This window comes from Balaenoptera musculus, chromosome X, assembly GCF_009873245.2.
Source record: "Balaenoptera musculus isolate JJ_BM4_2016_0621 chromosome X, mBalMus1.pri.v3, whole genome shotgun sequence".
In the NCBI taxonomy this organism is placed as follows: Eukaryota; Metazoa; Chordata; class Mammalia; order Artiodactyla; family Balaenopteridae; genus Balaenoptera; species Balaenoptera musculus.
Genome location: NC_045806.1, coordinates 46,418,788 through 46,434,310, shown reverse-complemented (window position 1 = coordinate 46,434,310; position 15,523 = coordinate 46,418,788). Strand labels below are relative to the sequence as shown.

At 46.4% G+C, this 15,523-nt stretch overlaps 2 protein-coding genes across 4 annotated transcripts in view; one reads left to right on the top strand and one right to left on the bottom strand.

Annotated features, from left to right (window-relative positions):
- The window catches only part of FGD1 (FYVE, RhoGEF and PH domain containing 1), a 36,274-nt gene extending 29,937 nt beyond the window's left edge, over window positions 1-6,337 (top strand). Inside the window, exons 13-18 of one of the 3 annotated variants that reach the window (XM_036839177.1) lie at window positions 2,197-2,227; window positions 2,743-2,844; window positions 3,219-3,344; window positions 3,520-3,681; window positions 4,734-4,877; window positions 5,414-6,337. In XM_036839177.1, coding sequence (XP_036695072.1) covers window positions 2,197-2,227; window positions 2,743-2,844; window positions 3,219-3,344; window positions 3,520-3,681; window positions 4,734-4,877; window positions 5,414-5,719 — 871 coding nt within the window. In that variant the 3' untranslated portion in view covers window positions 5,720-6,337. The remainder of the gene's footprint in view (window positions 1-2,196; window positions 2,228-2,742; window positions 2,845-3,218; window positions 3,345-3,519; window positions 3,682-4,733; window positions 4,878-5,413) is intronic. The other 2 variants (XM_036839176.1, XM_036839178.1) reach the window with 2 other exon arrangements.
- Window positions 6,303-11,265, bottom strand: TSR2 (TSR2 ribosome maturation factor). The gene is made up of 5 exons (XM_036839187.1): window positions 11,162-11,265; window positions 10,908-10,998; window positions 8,275-8,366; window positions 7,545-7,718; window positions 6,303-7,302 (listed from the first exon to the last, which is right to left on the bottom strand). Exons 1-5 carry the CDS (start codon window positions 11,243-11,245, stop codon window positions 7,183-7,185), a joined length of 561 nt encoding a protein of 186 aa, XP_036695082.1. The 5' UTR covers window positions 11,246-11,265; the 3' UTR covers window positions 6,303-7,182.
- Window positions 11,266-15,523: the final 4,258 nt, after the last annotated feature.

Genomic DNA, 15,523 nt, shown 5'->3' with positions numbered 1-15,523 from the left:
TGGAACTGTGTGGAGGTAGGAGAGAGAGATGAATGTGGGCTAGAGGTTGTCCTCCTGGAAGATGAGAGAAGGGAGTTAGGTTTGATGCTCTGAGAGACTGAGAGAGCATCTCAGAGGCCTGTGGCCAGGAAAGTGAGAACAAAGGCGACAACAGGCGCTTCCAGGGGAGGGCAGGTGTGGGGCCCAGTCAGGCCTCAGCAGAGCCTAAGTGATAAGCCACGTGACTGGGATGAGTCGTCTGCTGGGAGGCTGGGAAGGAGGGGGCTGCAGAGGGATGCTGGGCCCAGAAGGGTGCACCGAACAGTGTAGGGTTTCCTCCTAGTGGCAGAGGGAAGGCATGGAGCATTTGCTTTGCAGTTGCTTTTACTGCCCTTTCAAAAGTTGTTTTTAATGAAAAATTTCAAATATCCAGAAAAGTAGAAATACAACAAATACCCATATGCCCACCATTTAGACAACTGATTCTCAACTTTGGTGACATAGGAATCAGCTGAGGAGCTTTTAAAAAATACTGATGTCTGGGACCCACCCCTGGAGACTTTGGTTTAATTTGTCTGGGGTATAGCCTGAACATGGGGAGTTTTAAAAGCTCCCCCAGATGATTTTAATGTGTGCACCAAGGTTTAGAACCACTGACTTAGGAATCAGTATATATTTTTGCCTTCCGTCCCCAACTCTCTGGTCTGCCCTGCAGTCTCCAAGGCCTCCACCCTGGTGCAGGCCCATCAACTGCTCACTAGGAGTAGGACCAGCTTCTTGGCTGACTCCTGCCTGGCCTCTTCTAATTTTTAGTTGCTCCGTGGCATGTGGGAGCCTGCCTTCTTTTTTTAAATCCAAACAAATTTAATAAGTACCATATCTAATGACTTTACCAAGATCACCAGATATATGGTTGATATAAAAATTAATTGTATTTCTACATACTAGGACCAATTAGAAAATAAAATTAGAAAAATAATGTTCTTTACAATCATATCAAAAGGATCAAATACCTAGAAACAAATTTAATGAAATAGTTTCAAGACCTCTACCCTGAAAGCCATAAAATTTTGCTGAGAGATATTTAAGAGGAACTAAATAAATGAGAGATTTATCATTTCATGTACTGAAATATTCAATATTGCTAGGACTACGATGATCTCAAATTGGTCTACAGATTCAGTTCCAATCAAAATCTCAGTAGATTTTTTTTGTGTAAAAGTTGACATACTGATTCTAAATATATATGGAAATGCAACGAACCTAGCACAGCCAGACCAATCTTGATGACAAAGTCTGAAGATTTACATTACCAGATTTCAAGACTTAGCAAAAAACTACTAAAAAGTGTTTTATGGCAGAAGGATATAAACTAGACAGACTGAACAGAATAGAGTCCAAAAATAGATGCATACATATATGGGCACTTTAAGACAAAAGCAGTAAATACAGTTCATGAGGGAAATTATGTAGAGAAATTAGATATCTCTATGGAACAATATGAAGCAGCCATATAAACTTTGATGGATAATAACATACTATTTAAAGCTTAAACAAAAAGCAACTCACACTGATTGAGCACCTAGTGTATCAAGGATTGTGCTGGGCACTTTACAGATCACCTCAGTTACTGCCTAGAACAACCCAGACTGATAATTATCATATCCATTTTACAGGTGAAGAAAAACAAACTGCCCTCCTTTCTCAAACTTGACATTCCAGCAAAAATAGGGAACTATTTATGGTTTCCCGTATGTTCCATACTCTCACTCACACACTTCACTCTTACCCCTGTACTTGAGGGCTAGCACCTCTTTGAGGAAACCTTCTTTAGCAGCCCCCACCCAAACTCTAGGATGGGACAGGTCTCCTGGGCTCCTCAGCCCCATTTTCCTTCTGTCACAGCACTGATCCCCCTGTTTTGTCCCTGTCTCCCCCTCTAGACCGTGAGCTCCTTCCTTGATGGTAGGGTCCTCTCTGAGGCCCAAGTTCCTAGCACAGGGTCTGGAGAGTATTAATAACTGTTGAATAAATAAACTCAGATAGGTTATATGACTTGCCTAAGGTCACATAAGTGATAAGTGAAGGAGCAGAGGGTCAAACTCAGGTCTTTCCAACTCCAAAACACCTGCTCTTTACCACTACAATTGCTTTTGGTTGGCCTGCCTAACCCAACATCTTTCTTTCCCCCTGCCCCCACCACCTTCCCTACCCAAGGACTGAGGAGGAGAAGAAAGACTGGGTCCAGGTAACATCCAAGAAGGCTTTGTGGTAGGGGGCTGGAAGAGTATTAACAGGTCTTCAAGGGGGTGGTGGGCTCTCCCCTAAAATTCACATCTGACCAGAATGGGCCTGGACACCTGCCTTCCAATATACTTTACCATCCCCATTTTACAGATAAGCAAACTGAGGTCCAGAGGTTAAGCAGAAACCAACCAATTCTTCCTTTAGAAAGCTGGCTCCTCTGAGGGTGTAACCCCAGTGAGTTAAGCCCTGTAAAACCTTAATCCCAGATAGTAATAGCCAGGAAGGCCTTCTGTGGTTTTTCAGCCCCTGATCCCCCTCCCCCACTTCACAAATATAAGAACTGAGACCTGGATTCGGGAAGGGGCTTGCCCAAGGTCATACACCTAGCAAGGGGTAGAGCTGGGCCTAGAACCCAACTTTTCTGACTCCAAGCTAGGTTATAGGAAGGTGAGGTAAGGGTGGAAATGGGTGGGTTTTGAGGTGTTCTGACCTCTTATTTCTTACACCTCCTCCCAGGCCATCAACTCTACCCTCCTGAAGCATGAACAGACGCTGGAGACCTTCAAACTGTTGAACTCCACAAACAGGGAAGATGAAGACACACCCCCCAACTCTCCAGTAAGAGTCCCCACCCCCTCCTCCTGCACCGGGACCCCCTCTGGGCCTCCAGGTGCCCACCTTACCTTGTGATGCTCCTCTCCCCTTCCCAGAGGGTAAAGACCAGAGAGGCAGTGCATGACCTCAGAAGCACAGTCTTCTTTTGGTAGGGCCACAGAGAAATCATTGGGCAAACAATGCTCAGAAAGTAGACGTGACTGGTCGTCAGTTGCACAGTGAGGTAGAGCAGAGCCAGGACTCAAAGGCAGGTCTTCTGAATGTATCTGCTGCCTCCCAGTGATGATCCAAGCCTTGGGGCAGGGGCAGGGGCAAGGGCTGGATGGACTGCACTGGGGAGTAGCTGTCGCTGACCTGAGACCTGGCCCTCTCTCCAGAATGTGGATCTTGGGAAGCGGGCACCTACGCCCATCCGGGAAAAGGAAGTCACCATGTGCATGCGCTGCCAGGAGCCCTTCAATTCCATCACCAAACGCAGGCACCACTGCAAGGCCTGCGGGCATGTGAGTGTTCGGAGGCAGGGGCAGAGCTAGGGAGGGGACAGGCTGGCAGCCCAAAGGCCCACTTCTAAATGGGCACTCTCTAAGTGGGGGGAGGCTGTGAGTCTGCTGTGGGAGTTGGTACATTGAAGGGGAAGGCCTGCTGGAATCAGGCTGTTCTTACCCACTTGCCACCCAGGTGGTTTGTGGGAAGTGCTCCGAGTTCCGGGCCCGCCTTGTCTATGACAACAACCGCTCCAACCGTGTGTGCACTGACTGCTATGTGGCCTTGCATGGGGTGCCCGGGAGCAGCCCAGCCTGCAGCCAGCATACACCCCAGCGCCGGAGGTCCATCCTGGAGGTAAGAGCCAAGCCCCCCAACTAACCCACCCACACTGACCACATGGACCCCAGCCACCCACGCAGTGGTGGCTGAGGCCTGGGCACCTCTGAAATCGTAGTACCGTGTGTATCCACTGAACAAGTGACCCAGGCTTGGAGTGAGTAAAATGAGTATGAGTGAATGAAAGAGTAATTTTTATTTAAGTGCTTTATTCTTCACAGTAACTTACCTATCAATGCTATTCCTATTCCTGTTTTACAAATGAGGAAACTGAGGCCCTGGGAGGTTATTTGCCCATGTTACACAGTGAGTGACAGCTTTCTTATTACAAAGTAGGATATATGCACTGAAGAAAGTTAGACAATATAAACAAAAACAAAAACAACGTATTCCTTTGACCCAGAGATTACCACCATTAACGCTTATGCTTCCTATCTTTCTAGATGCATGCACATACACACACTTTTGCTTTTGTTTTTTAAATTGAGGTATTTATTTTATTTAACGCTTAAAGAAAGCTAATCTGTGCCAGGCACTCTTCTAAGCGCTTTGCATGTATTAATTCATTTAATCCTTACAACAGCCCTATATGCTCTCCTTCCAAGTCAATATATTTCCGTCTAGGGCTGGGATTCTGGGACTGACTGCCTTACCCACCCACCCAACCCCTTAACCACAACGCTAGGTTGCTTCTCGCTGAGTGTAGGGAATGCACGTGATGAAAGATGAAAAAAAAGATGAAGTGTAAATGCATAAATGACTTGAGGAATAAATGGACTGATGGAAGAATGCCTGACTGGCATTTAGGTGCCCCCACTGAGAGCTACACACCCCTCCCACCAACTCTTAGAGGCAGCAGCCATGGCCCAAATCCGGCAGACAAGCCTGGCTTTGAATCTCAACTCTGACTCACTGAGTGACAACGGGCAAATCACTCCCGCCACCTGAGCTTCAGCATCCTCCTCTGAGACATGGAAATAGCAATCCCTATAGTGAGGGGGTGTTGAAGCCAAGAGGAGCCAGGCTAGGCCTCCTATCAACATTGATGCCCCCCATGTCTCTGGCCACAGAAACAGGCCTCAGTGGCTGCGGAGAACAGCGTCATCTGCAGCTTCCTGCACTACATGGAGAAGGGCGGGAAAGGCTGGCACAAGGCATGGTTTGTGGTCCCTGAGAACGAACCCTTGGTGCTGTACATCTACGGAGCCCCTCAGGTGTGCATCCTACTCCTTTGGGTCCTTTCAGCCACCTGGCAAAACCAGGCTGCCCTCCTTTCACCTGAGTCCTTCACCTCTCCTTGACCTTGGAGGATAGGGTGAACCTAAGGAGAAATCAGAAACCCCCACCCTTGTGAGACAAAGACTGGCTAGAGACAAGGAGTGACTGTGGGTCAACTTATGTAGAGAAAAGTCGGTGACTTGTGGGGGGGCTAGCTTCTTGGAGGAAGCTGTAGTGGAGACAAGGCACTGCTTAATCCAATTTGGAGTGGGGAAGATGCAGATGGGGGGCAACAGCCCAAAGGCCGGAAAACATTATATGCTAAAGAGACTAGCCCACCTGGTTTGGGGTGTGGAAGGAAAGAGGTATTTGAACCAGCCTGCATTCTAGCCCCAGTTCAGACATCTTCCTGTTGCTCAGTGAAGTCACGTAAGGTTCTTGAGCAGGGGAAGAAAAAGAGGGGTTTAGCAGATACAAAACCAGTGAGAAGCCCAACCCCTAGGTGACCCCTGGCTTTGTCCCTGTTCCCCAGGATGTGAAAGCCCAGCGCAGCCTGCCCCTCATTGGCTTTGAGGTGGGGCCTCCTGAGGCTGGGGAACGGCCCGACAGACGGCATGTCTTCAAGATCACCCAGAGCCACCTGAGCTGGTACTTCAGCCCTGAGACAGAGGAGCTGCAGCGGCGCTGGATGGCTGTGCTCGGCAGGGCAGGCCGTGGGGACACGTTCTGCCCAGGGCCCACACTGTCTGAGGACAGAGAGATGGAGGAGGCACCAGTGGCAGCTTCAGGAGCCACGGCGGAACCCTCCGAAGCCCCCCAGACCCGAGACAAGACCTAGAGGGTTTGTGGGTAACTGGGGCCCCCTGCCCCACACTCTAGCTGCCCATGTCCAATTGAGGGCCCCAGCCCGCTCTCTCCCAGCTCAGTCAATACTTGAACTCCCATCATGGGCACTTTCAATCCTGAATGCTGGGTCTTGGGTTTTTTAATTCATCTTTTCACAAAACCTGGGCTTTTAAAAAAAATATTCCTACAGTGATGTTAATTTTTTTTAAACCCTGTCCTCCAGGGAGGGTGGGAGCTGTTGCTAGACCTGCCTGAATTAGGCCATTTCCCCCAACCCCTCAATACCCTACAGATCCTGCCTCCACCCAATTCCCCACAAAGCACCAGAGGCAGGAGATCTGGATTCAAGTGCCAGCTCTGCCACTGACCCCATGGTCCTGGCCCACCCCTGCCCCCTCAACCAGTGTCTTCACATGTATGATGCTACATGGGGTGGTGACCTCCTGCCTCTCCCACGGCTTACAGCTTCTACCTGGCCCCAGGCTACCCAGTATTTTATCGTCCAGACCCATGGCAGGGCCACCGGGCAGGACAGGGGAACAGGGGGGGGAGGACAATGAATACTCTTTGTTTTGTTTTTTAAAGAAAAATACAGTTTATTTCAGGCTTACGGAAACATTCAGAGCGCTGCTGTGCTCCATTCGTCCATCTGTTTGTTTGTCCAAAGTACCAGGCTGCTGGGGTGGGCCCAGAAACTGCTCCCTTGCTGAGCTCTGAAGCTCAGCTCCCAGAAGGCTGATTCCAAGACTACTCACAGGTCAAGCCACAAATTAAACAATAAGGTATTATTTATTGAGGTCTTAAGCCTCATCCCTGGACTTCAATGGGATGAGGAGTTTGAAAAGAGGTTGAAGGAGACAGAAAACAAAGCCCAGGTCCCCCGAGCTCACTGCCTAGACAAGGTCTTAGACATCCTGAAGGAACCCAGGGCTAGAAACTGGGCTGCAGGAAGGAAGCGTTCCTGGGAGGTTCCAATTTCTGGGCAGGGGCATAGAGATGCTCCGTGTGGGGGCGGGGGGAAGTGAGGGAGAGGTACCACAGCTACTTCCATTCACATCATCAACTAACCTCTCTTCCATGAGCAAGCTCATCTCAACATTCCTTACCCAGCGGGAATACTGGTTCTCCTGTTGGTCCTCTCCCTTCACACATCCACCTGCCTACTACCAGCCAGCGTTTAGCTTTTCCTCTAGTCACTCCCATACCCACTCATCCCTCCCTCTTCACGCTGACTGCACCCAAGTGGCACTTTGCTGGGAAACCAGGCCTCATCACTCAGACCACCCCAAGACCAAAGACCCTTGGGCTCTTCTTCCCCTGGAAGGAGCTGGACAGGGGAATGGGAGAGGGTGGAGATGGGGTAACCAGTCCAGAGGTCCATGACCCTCCAAAAAACCCCTACAAATAAGCCCCAAACAACTAGCAAACAAGGACCCAGACTATTTCCAGCCCCACTCATTTCTTTCTCCGGACAACGGTCCAGCCATCCTCCACTATATCCTCTTCCTTAATAGTCTGGGAGTCTGGACCAGGCTGGGGGCAGACCCCATCTGTAGCTGCCCCATCAGCTGCGACCTGGAGGAGAAATACAAGAGAGAGCTAAATACAACACCTCCCAACTGTGGCCAGTGGAGACCCAGGCTCTCCCAGCTTTGCCAGGACTGGCTGTGTGACCTTAGGAAAGTTTCCTGCCCTCTCTGGATAATACAACCACCACCACCATCACCACCACCCCCATCACTTCCCTGTGAAACTAGGTGATCTTCCAGAAGATTGAAAATATCTGCATCTCCACACCCAAGAGGCACCCCCTTCACCTCCATCTCCTCCACGCTGTTTGCATCATCATCCTCATCAGTCTCTCTGGCTGTCGTCAGTGCGGTGGCTCTGACCTTGCACTTTCTTTGGGTGATGAGAGAGGCCATCTCCTTCAGAGCAGCCCTATCACCCCTCTCGAAGTGGTGGAACATGGTCTGTAGCTGCTGGCTCACCTACCAAGAAAACATTCAACCAGCTTGGATTTTCTAGAGAACCTACAATACAACCAGCCCGTGTTTGCAGCAAGAGTGGGAAGGGGTCTGGAATTTTCCAGAAGAGAATGGGGCTCTTTCCTCCCCAAGGAGTTCACTAATGAAGCAATCACATATGAAGGGCTCAGTAAGGGTCTGAAGCATTGAAGGAGGGCCTCCTAGCAGGGAAGGCACTAGAACTGGGTTTGAAAGATGGAAGATGTAAAAAGGGAAGGCAATCCCAGCGGGGGCAGTAATGTTAACCAGAGCAGGGGTGGAAATGTACCTGGCCTGATGTGCCCTTGAGATGGGGGTGACGAACAGACCTAGCTGAGAATGACGTATAGAAAGAAATAAAAGAGGCAAGATTTGAAAAGCCTGGGAAGACTAGACTCAGGCAATAGGGAGTCATAGAAAGTTCTTGCACAGGACTCAAGAAAAGAATGGTTACAGCCAAAAGTATTGGTCTAAAACAGACAGCTAGGGAGAAGAAAGGCTGCAGGCAGGGAGACAGCAGTTGTATCCACGATATGCTCACCTGGGGCAGACTCCCATCCTCCACAACCGTATCAAACTCGTTTGTCATTAGCTCCCCGAGGAAGTCCTCCACCTCATCTAGCTCCAAGTCAGCTGAGTAGGAAAGGATAGGGTCCTCTCATCAAAGACCAGCCAACTTCATCACCCCTGCCCACTACTCTTCAATACCTACTTAGTGGATCCGCATCTGGTTGGTGGGTAAAGGTTCAGTGAGCCTTTTATTTGCTAAAGTGCTCTACTTTCCAGGTTTTAACATGATTTTTAAAAAGAAAAAAATCAAACACTAAATAAAATACCTAATTTCCAATCTCCTGCATTCTACTAAGCCCTCTATTCCTGCAGCATTCCATCCACACTCGACCTCTTTCATCTGGCCTATTTTAACCGGAATCCTCTCTGTGTGACCTTGAGCATGTGACTTACTCATCTCCAAGCCTCAGTTTTCTCATCTGCAAAGTGATGTTAATAGTAACCTCCTTGAAGGTCTGTTATGAGAAGTCACCCAAACAATGCCTAGCACAGGGGAGACCCATAATCCATGTTCACTTCCATCACTCAAGGGCTGAAGTTTTTGAAATGTAGACTCTTTCCAATTGTGGTTCCACCGACACAGGAGGCCACAGACCAATGGCATAGGTAAGAAGAAATGGATATAAGTACTTGCCACGATGAAATCATCACAGCCTTGACCTAACATCCTATTGTGTTACTTTGGCTAAGACTCTTGGCTCCACTTACCTTATAGGCCCATGCTCTACTTTTTCTGAGTTAGAGAATAACTCAAGAAAGTCTTCCACAAAGCTCCTTGCTCTCTTCCCTCTGGGAGAGCTCATTCACCCCCTTGGCTTTCCCTAACACTCTAATATCCCCCAAATCTGTCTCCAACCCAGACTACTCTCCACGTGTTTCACAGGTGCCTCAGACCCTCCATATCCAAAGCCAGATTCATCACCTTACCGTGCAAACCTACTTCTCATTCCCCAGCGTTCTTCTATTCCATGAAAGGCACCTAAGCCACCCAGCGACTCAAACCTGAAACCTGTCTCCCTTCCCCTCCCCCTCTACAGCCAAACAATTTCCTTAGGACCACCCCTTCTTTTCCATGACTATTGCCACTGCCCTAGTTCAGGCCTCATCATTTTCTAGACAGAAACAGCTTTCTCATCAGTCTTTCCCTCTCCAGTCCATGCTCCACACTGACTACTTTCTAGCCAGAAAACCCCATCGTTTTAGATCCTGCTCATGAATTTTTAATCACCTACTGCAGTGTTTCATGTTCTGCTTCTGAGAAATAACTGTCCTGCTGGGTTTTAAGGGAAGCTATTCATAGAAAACTAATGGGAACCAAAGGTAAACAGGTTTCTTTTCGGTGATTAACCTTATCCAAGCCTTTAATATGTTAATGATTACTGTGACTCTTAAGTAAGAACTGAAAAAACGAGCTTTTCTTATATAATTTGACTGGAGCAGCTTTTTCTTCGTTGAACATCTAACAGAACTAGTCTTCCAAAGCATGCATTTTGGCAAACACTAGCTTAAAGGACAAAAATCAAAGGCCTTCCATGTCTCACCCCTTTCCAGGGTCCCCTCCAACCCCCAATCTCCACCACTCCTCCCTTCCACACACCCACAAGCACACACACACCGTTACTCTAACACTGAGCTCCCCGCCACTTTCCAAATATAACGCATAATCTCCTCATACCACAGGACTTATTTTTGAGTGCTGCTCTCTGCCTCCCCCAGCTAGTTAACTCCTTCTCATCCCTTAAGATTCAGCCCAATCACCACCACCCCCTAACGATCTCCAAAAGACGCCTCCTTCCCAGTCTCACATTACCCAAGCACCGAGCTCCTCTTTATTAGAACACCTATCACCCTATGTGTAAACGCCTATTTACTTATCTGGATCCCTCACTAGATGGTAAACTTCCTTGAGAGAAAAGACACTGCCTAATGTCATCTCCAAGACTAAAAAACTATATGAAAAATTTTGTAAAAATCATATTTCGCAAAAGACTCCCTGCGGGGCCCCTTATTCTTATACGACCCTCAAGACACACCAAAGATGTAGATCTCTGCTGTCCAAATAGTCAAATGTGGTTACTGAGCACTTAAAGTGTGGCTAGGCCAAAAAAAGAGATGTGCTAAAACTGAAAAACACCCACCAGATTTTGAAAACGTAATGCTAAAAAAAAATGTAAAACATCTCATTAATAGTGTTTTATACTGACTACATGTTGAAGTATTTTGGATATGTTGAGTTGAATAATATTAATTTCATCTGCTTTTTACTTTATTAAAGTGGCTGCTGAAAAATTTTAAATTACGTGATGCGACTAGCATTGTATTTCTATTGGACTGCGCTGGTGGATACTTTTATATCCATTTTACAAATTATGAAACTGAGTCTCAGGGGAGTAAACCGACTTGTCCAGCCTGATATCCTGAGTCAATGGCACGGCCCGTAAGGCATTCGAACTCAGGATTCTGACTCCAAAGCCTGCATTCATTCCACCTCGCCCTCAGGTACCAACCGACAATTGCGCAAGAGGAAGTGCGGACTCACTAGGATCGGCCTCCTCCTTCCCATGCCCCCACAGAGACACATCCTAGCGCCTCACATTCACTCACCATTGCGGAAGAAGTACTCCTCCACTGCACCCCCCAGCCACTCAGCCTTCTCCTGGCTGTGCACACCCCCGAAGCCGTTCTCCACAGCGATCTGCGAACACAGGCCCAAGCCCACCACGTCAGCCCGGGAACCGGCCTACAGGGGCGCAGGAGGCCGCTGCTTACACCGCCCAACCAAGCCTCGGGCGGCTCGCCGGGCCAACTCCTGTTCTGCCCCGGTCTTTAACCTTTGTCCCAGCCGCGGCCCCGCTCACCTGCAAGGCGGGCCAGGCCTCCAGCGCCGCGCGGACAGCAACCCCGAAGAGCGCTCGCGAATCTTCAGCAGCGCCCGCCATCATCCGGCCGCGGAGCACGTGACATCAAGGCGGGCCAATACCTGCGCAGCACCGCCCAGGCAGAAGGAGTCGGAAGCCGAGCCTGAGAACGCAGATTCGCCTTTCCGCAGACCTGGCAGCAAGACTAGAGCAATAGAAAAGTCTGTCGAGCAATCGATGACACCACCGCCGTCACTCACATGTAATAATTAAATCTAAGGAAGCCAGGAGGGGAGGGCGGCTGAGGCCATGAGTTCCGGACCCATGGGTACTGCGCGGAAAAGATGTGGGGAACTTATTAAAGATGCACATTTCAGGCCCTAGGACAGAAGAAGCAACCTCACGTAGCATTGCCTAAAAATCTGCATTCAATAATGCATCCTAACATCTATAGAACACTCCACCCAATAACAGCAGAATACACATTTTTCTGAAGTGCACGTGGAGCATTTTCCAGGACAGACCGTATGTTAAGTCTAAAGCAGGCCTCAATAGATTTAAAAGGATTGAAATCATACAAAGTACGTTCTCTGACCACAATGGAATGAAATTAGAAGTCAATAACGGAAAGACATTTGTGAAATTCACAAATATGTGGATATTAACACACTTCTAAATAACAAATGGGTCAAAGAAAAAAATCACAAGAGAAATAAGAAAACATCTTGAAATGACTTGAAAGCTAAAGCACAGAACACCAAAATTTATGAGTTGCAGCCAAAGCAATGCTTAAATGGAATTTTATAGCTGTAAACGTCCCTATTAAAAAAGAAGAAAGATCTCAAATGAATAACCTGACCTTCCACCTTAGGAAACTAGAAAAAGAAGAACAGAGTAATCCCAAAGCAAGCAGAAGGAAGGAAATAATAAAAATTGGAGAGGAAATAAATGTAACAGAAAATAGAAAAACAACAGAGAAAATCAGTAAAACCAAAAATCAGTCTTTTTAAGAAAGATCAACAAAATTGACAAACTTTTTGCTAGATTAACTAAGTAAAAAATAGAGAAGATTCAAATTACTGAAATCAGTAATGAAAGAGGTGACATCACTACCAACTAGTCAAAAAAGCCCATATATTGCATGGTATCATTTATATGAAATGTACAGAACAAGTAAATCTACGGAGACAGAAAATAGGTTAATGGTTGCCTAAGGATAGAGGAAGGGGGAAAATGTGGCCTGACTCCTAATGAGTATAGGGTTTCTTTTAGGGGCAATGAAAATGTTCTAAAATTAGATATGGTGACATCTGCTGTTAGGGCCTGAGTTGTGTCCTGCCCCCAACCCCCATTCATACGTTGAAACCCTAATCCCCAGAATGTGGTTGTATTTGGAGGCAGAGCCTTTAAAGAGGTAATTAAGGTAAAATGAGGCCATGTGGGTGCACCCTAGTCCAATATGATTGGTGTCCCTATAAGAAGAGGAGATTACGGCCCAGTGGTTAGGACTCCGTGCTTCCACTGCAGAGGACACAGGGGGTTCAATCCCTGGTCAGGGAACTAAGATCCCACAAGACGCATGGCATGGCCAAAAAAAAAGAGGAGAGTAGGACAGAGAAACCAGACGCATCCACAGAGAGATGACCATGTGAACACACATCTGCAAGACGAGGAAAAAGGCCTCAGAAGAAACCAAACCTGCCAACACCTTGATCTCAAACTTCTAGCTTCTAGAACTTTGAGAAAATAAAGTTCTGTTGTTAAAGCCACCAGTCTGTAGTATTTTGTTATGACAGCCCTAGCAAACTAATATAGTTGCACAACTCTGAAAATATACTAAAAACCATTTAATTGTTCATTTTAAATGGGTGAAGTTTATGGTATATAAATAATATCTCAATAAAGCTGTTTTTAGAGAAGTATTATAGGTGATTCCCTCTCACAGCAAAGGTTGCAAACTTTGGACAAGTCCATGTTAACAAACAGTACTGATACTTCTGTGTCTGGCCCTGTGCTTAGTGCTGCTGGGTCATGGGGTTTGGTCAGATGCTCAAGGAGCTTACAGTCCGGCATGCAAGATTTTCCAAGGACCATAGAATATGATCAGTGCTCAGGGTGAGTGCAGATTTTTGAAAGCCCTGAGGCAGCTAGAATTTTGCAAGCTGTTTTTAAGAAAAACAGTACAAATTTAGGAATGAAAGTGAGTATTGCTTTAGATTATAAAAGAAATTTTAAAATTTACAAATTCCAATTTAAAAAAAACTGACAAATGCCACAAACATCCTCAAAACTAGAGAAATAAAATATTTTTATTAATTGCCTGACTAATCTCTCTACTAACTTTTCCTTTTTTTTTTTTGGCTGCAAACACTTTGATGTCCTCCTGTAAGTAAATGACAATTATTTTATAATAACATTTTCAAGAGAGAATAAAAAGAATTCAATTGAATTCAGTTCCATTCGGTTGATCAAAATTATTTTGTTATTGGTAGTTTAGAAAAATGTCAACTTCACAGCTTGTTATTAGTAACACAAAGTTTAAGACTGTTTTTAAATTTGGGAAAACTTCTATTTAGTTTCTTTTACATGTGAGCTGTAAAATTTCATGATATTTTGACTGTTCTTGTGCAGTGACAAATCTTAAGTACTTCTCAAATTGACAGTGCTCAACAACCAGGGACTTGGAAATGGTCTGTGTAAGTGTGAGGTGCGGAGGCTTAAACTTTATTAGTTCTATGAGAAATCCATCTCTGTGCAATGCTAGAGGAAAAAGGACCACAGGAGCCCATGGGAGTCCAGCATAGGGTGTTCCTGATCCAGCCTTGGGGATAATGGCAAGCCTCTGAGAGATAATGCCTCAGACTTAAAGTTTGACAGGAATTTTGCCAGGTGATGGGGAGTTTGTGTAGATGAGGGTGAGGGTGTGTTTCTAAAGAAAGAAAGAGCCTTTCACGCTGAGGAAACAATCTATACAAAGAAACAGAAGCAGGGAACAACATGGTGTGTGATGATAATCATGAGCATTCCCAGACTGATCATCTAAGGAGGCATAAACTCCTACGGGGCTCTAGAGACTCATTCCTGCAGACTCAGCAATTTAAATTGAGTTCAAAGAAGCCCAGACGAAGAAACTGAGATTAAGCATTTGCACGTGAGTTCCCAGGGCCTCAAAGTTACGTACGTGGAGAGAGTAGGTAAGATTCCGGTTACCAGTTGCAGCGTGTGTGTCTTGAGTTTTCCCACACCACCAAGCGATTCTTCAATATCAGCTGGGTGTCCTACAATTCAACTCAGTTCTGATACTATCTACCTGGAGATAGTGTCAGATTCCACAGGTTAAGGGCTCAGTCACACAAGACTGCCCCCACCACAGACGCCAATCACCAAGTTCAGGTTGTCACCTGTGCTTCTGACCCACAGGCCCAATGGTCAGAGTTCCAACGCCCCCCCTCTCACTAGAGTGGCTCACAGAGCTCAAAGAAACATTTTACTTACTAGATTATCAGTTTATTATAAAAGGATATAACTCAGGAACAGCCAGATGGAAGAGATTCATAGGACAAGCTATGTGGGAAGGGTCAAGGAGCTTCCAAGCTCTCTGAGCATGCCACTCTCCTGGCATCTCTGCGTGTTCATCAACTCTGAAGCTCTCAGAACCTGTTCTTTTGGGGTTTTATGGAGGCTTCGGTACAGAGGCACGATTGATTAGATTATTGGTCATTGGTGATTAAACTCAAACTCCAGCACCTCTCCCCTCCTAGAGGTGGAGGGGAGGGACTGAAAGTGCCAACCCTCTAATCCTGTGGTTGGTGCCACAGACAACCAGCCCCCATCCTTAGTTACCTAGGGGCTTTCCAAACGTCTCTTCATTAATGTAACAAAAGACACTTTTTATCACTCTCAGAGGAAATTCCAAAGGTTGTAGGAGCTCTGTGTCAGGAATGGGTTGAAGACCCAATTTGTATTTCTTATTATAAATCACAATATCACAGTAGACCTGCTGGAAATTCCCACACAGGGAGCCCAATTCTGGACTCCAACAAACCAAGGCCGCTGAATGAACCCTGAGATTTCATCTTGAGACTGAAGTGCAAAGCTGAGTGTACTAAGATTTCACCTTTTCTGTGCCTTGAACCCATCTAGCAGTCTGGTGAAGACAATATACCTCTTGCCAGAATAATGTTTTTAAGTGCATAAACTAAAATATAGAATTACAAAGGAAACCAATTATATTAAAATAGCAAAATAATATAAAAATTAATTGTAATATACATTTTTTTTTTGGCCATGCCATTCCTCTTGTGGGATCCTAGTTCCCCAACTAGGGATCAAACCCAGGACCTGGCATTGAAAGCACTGAGT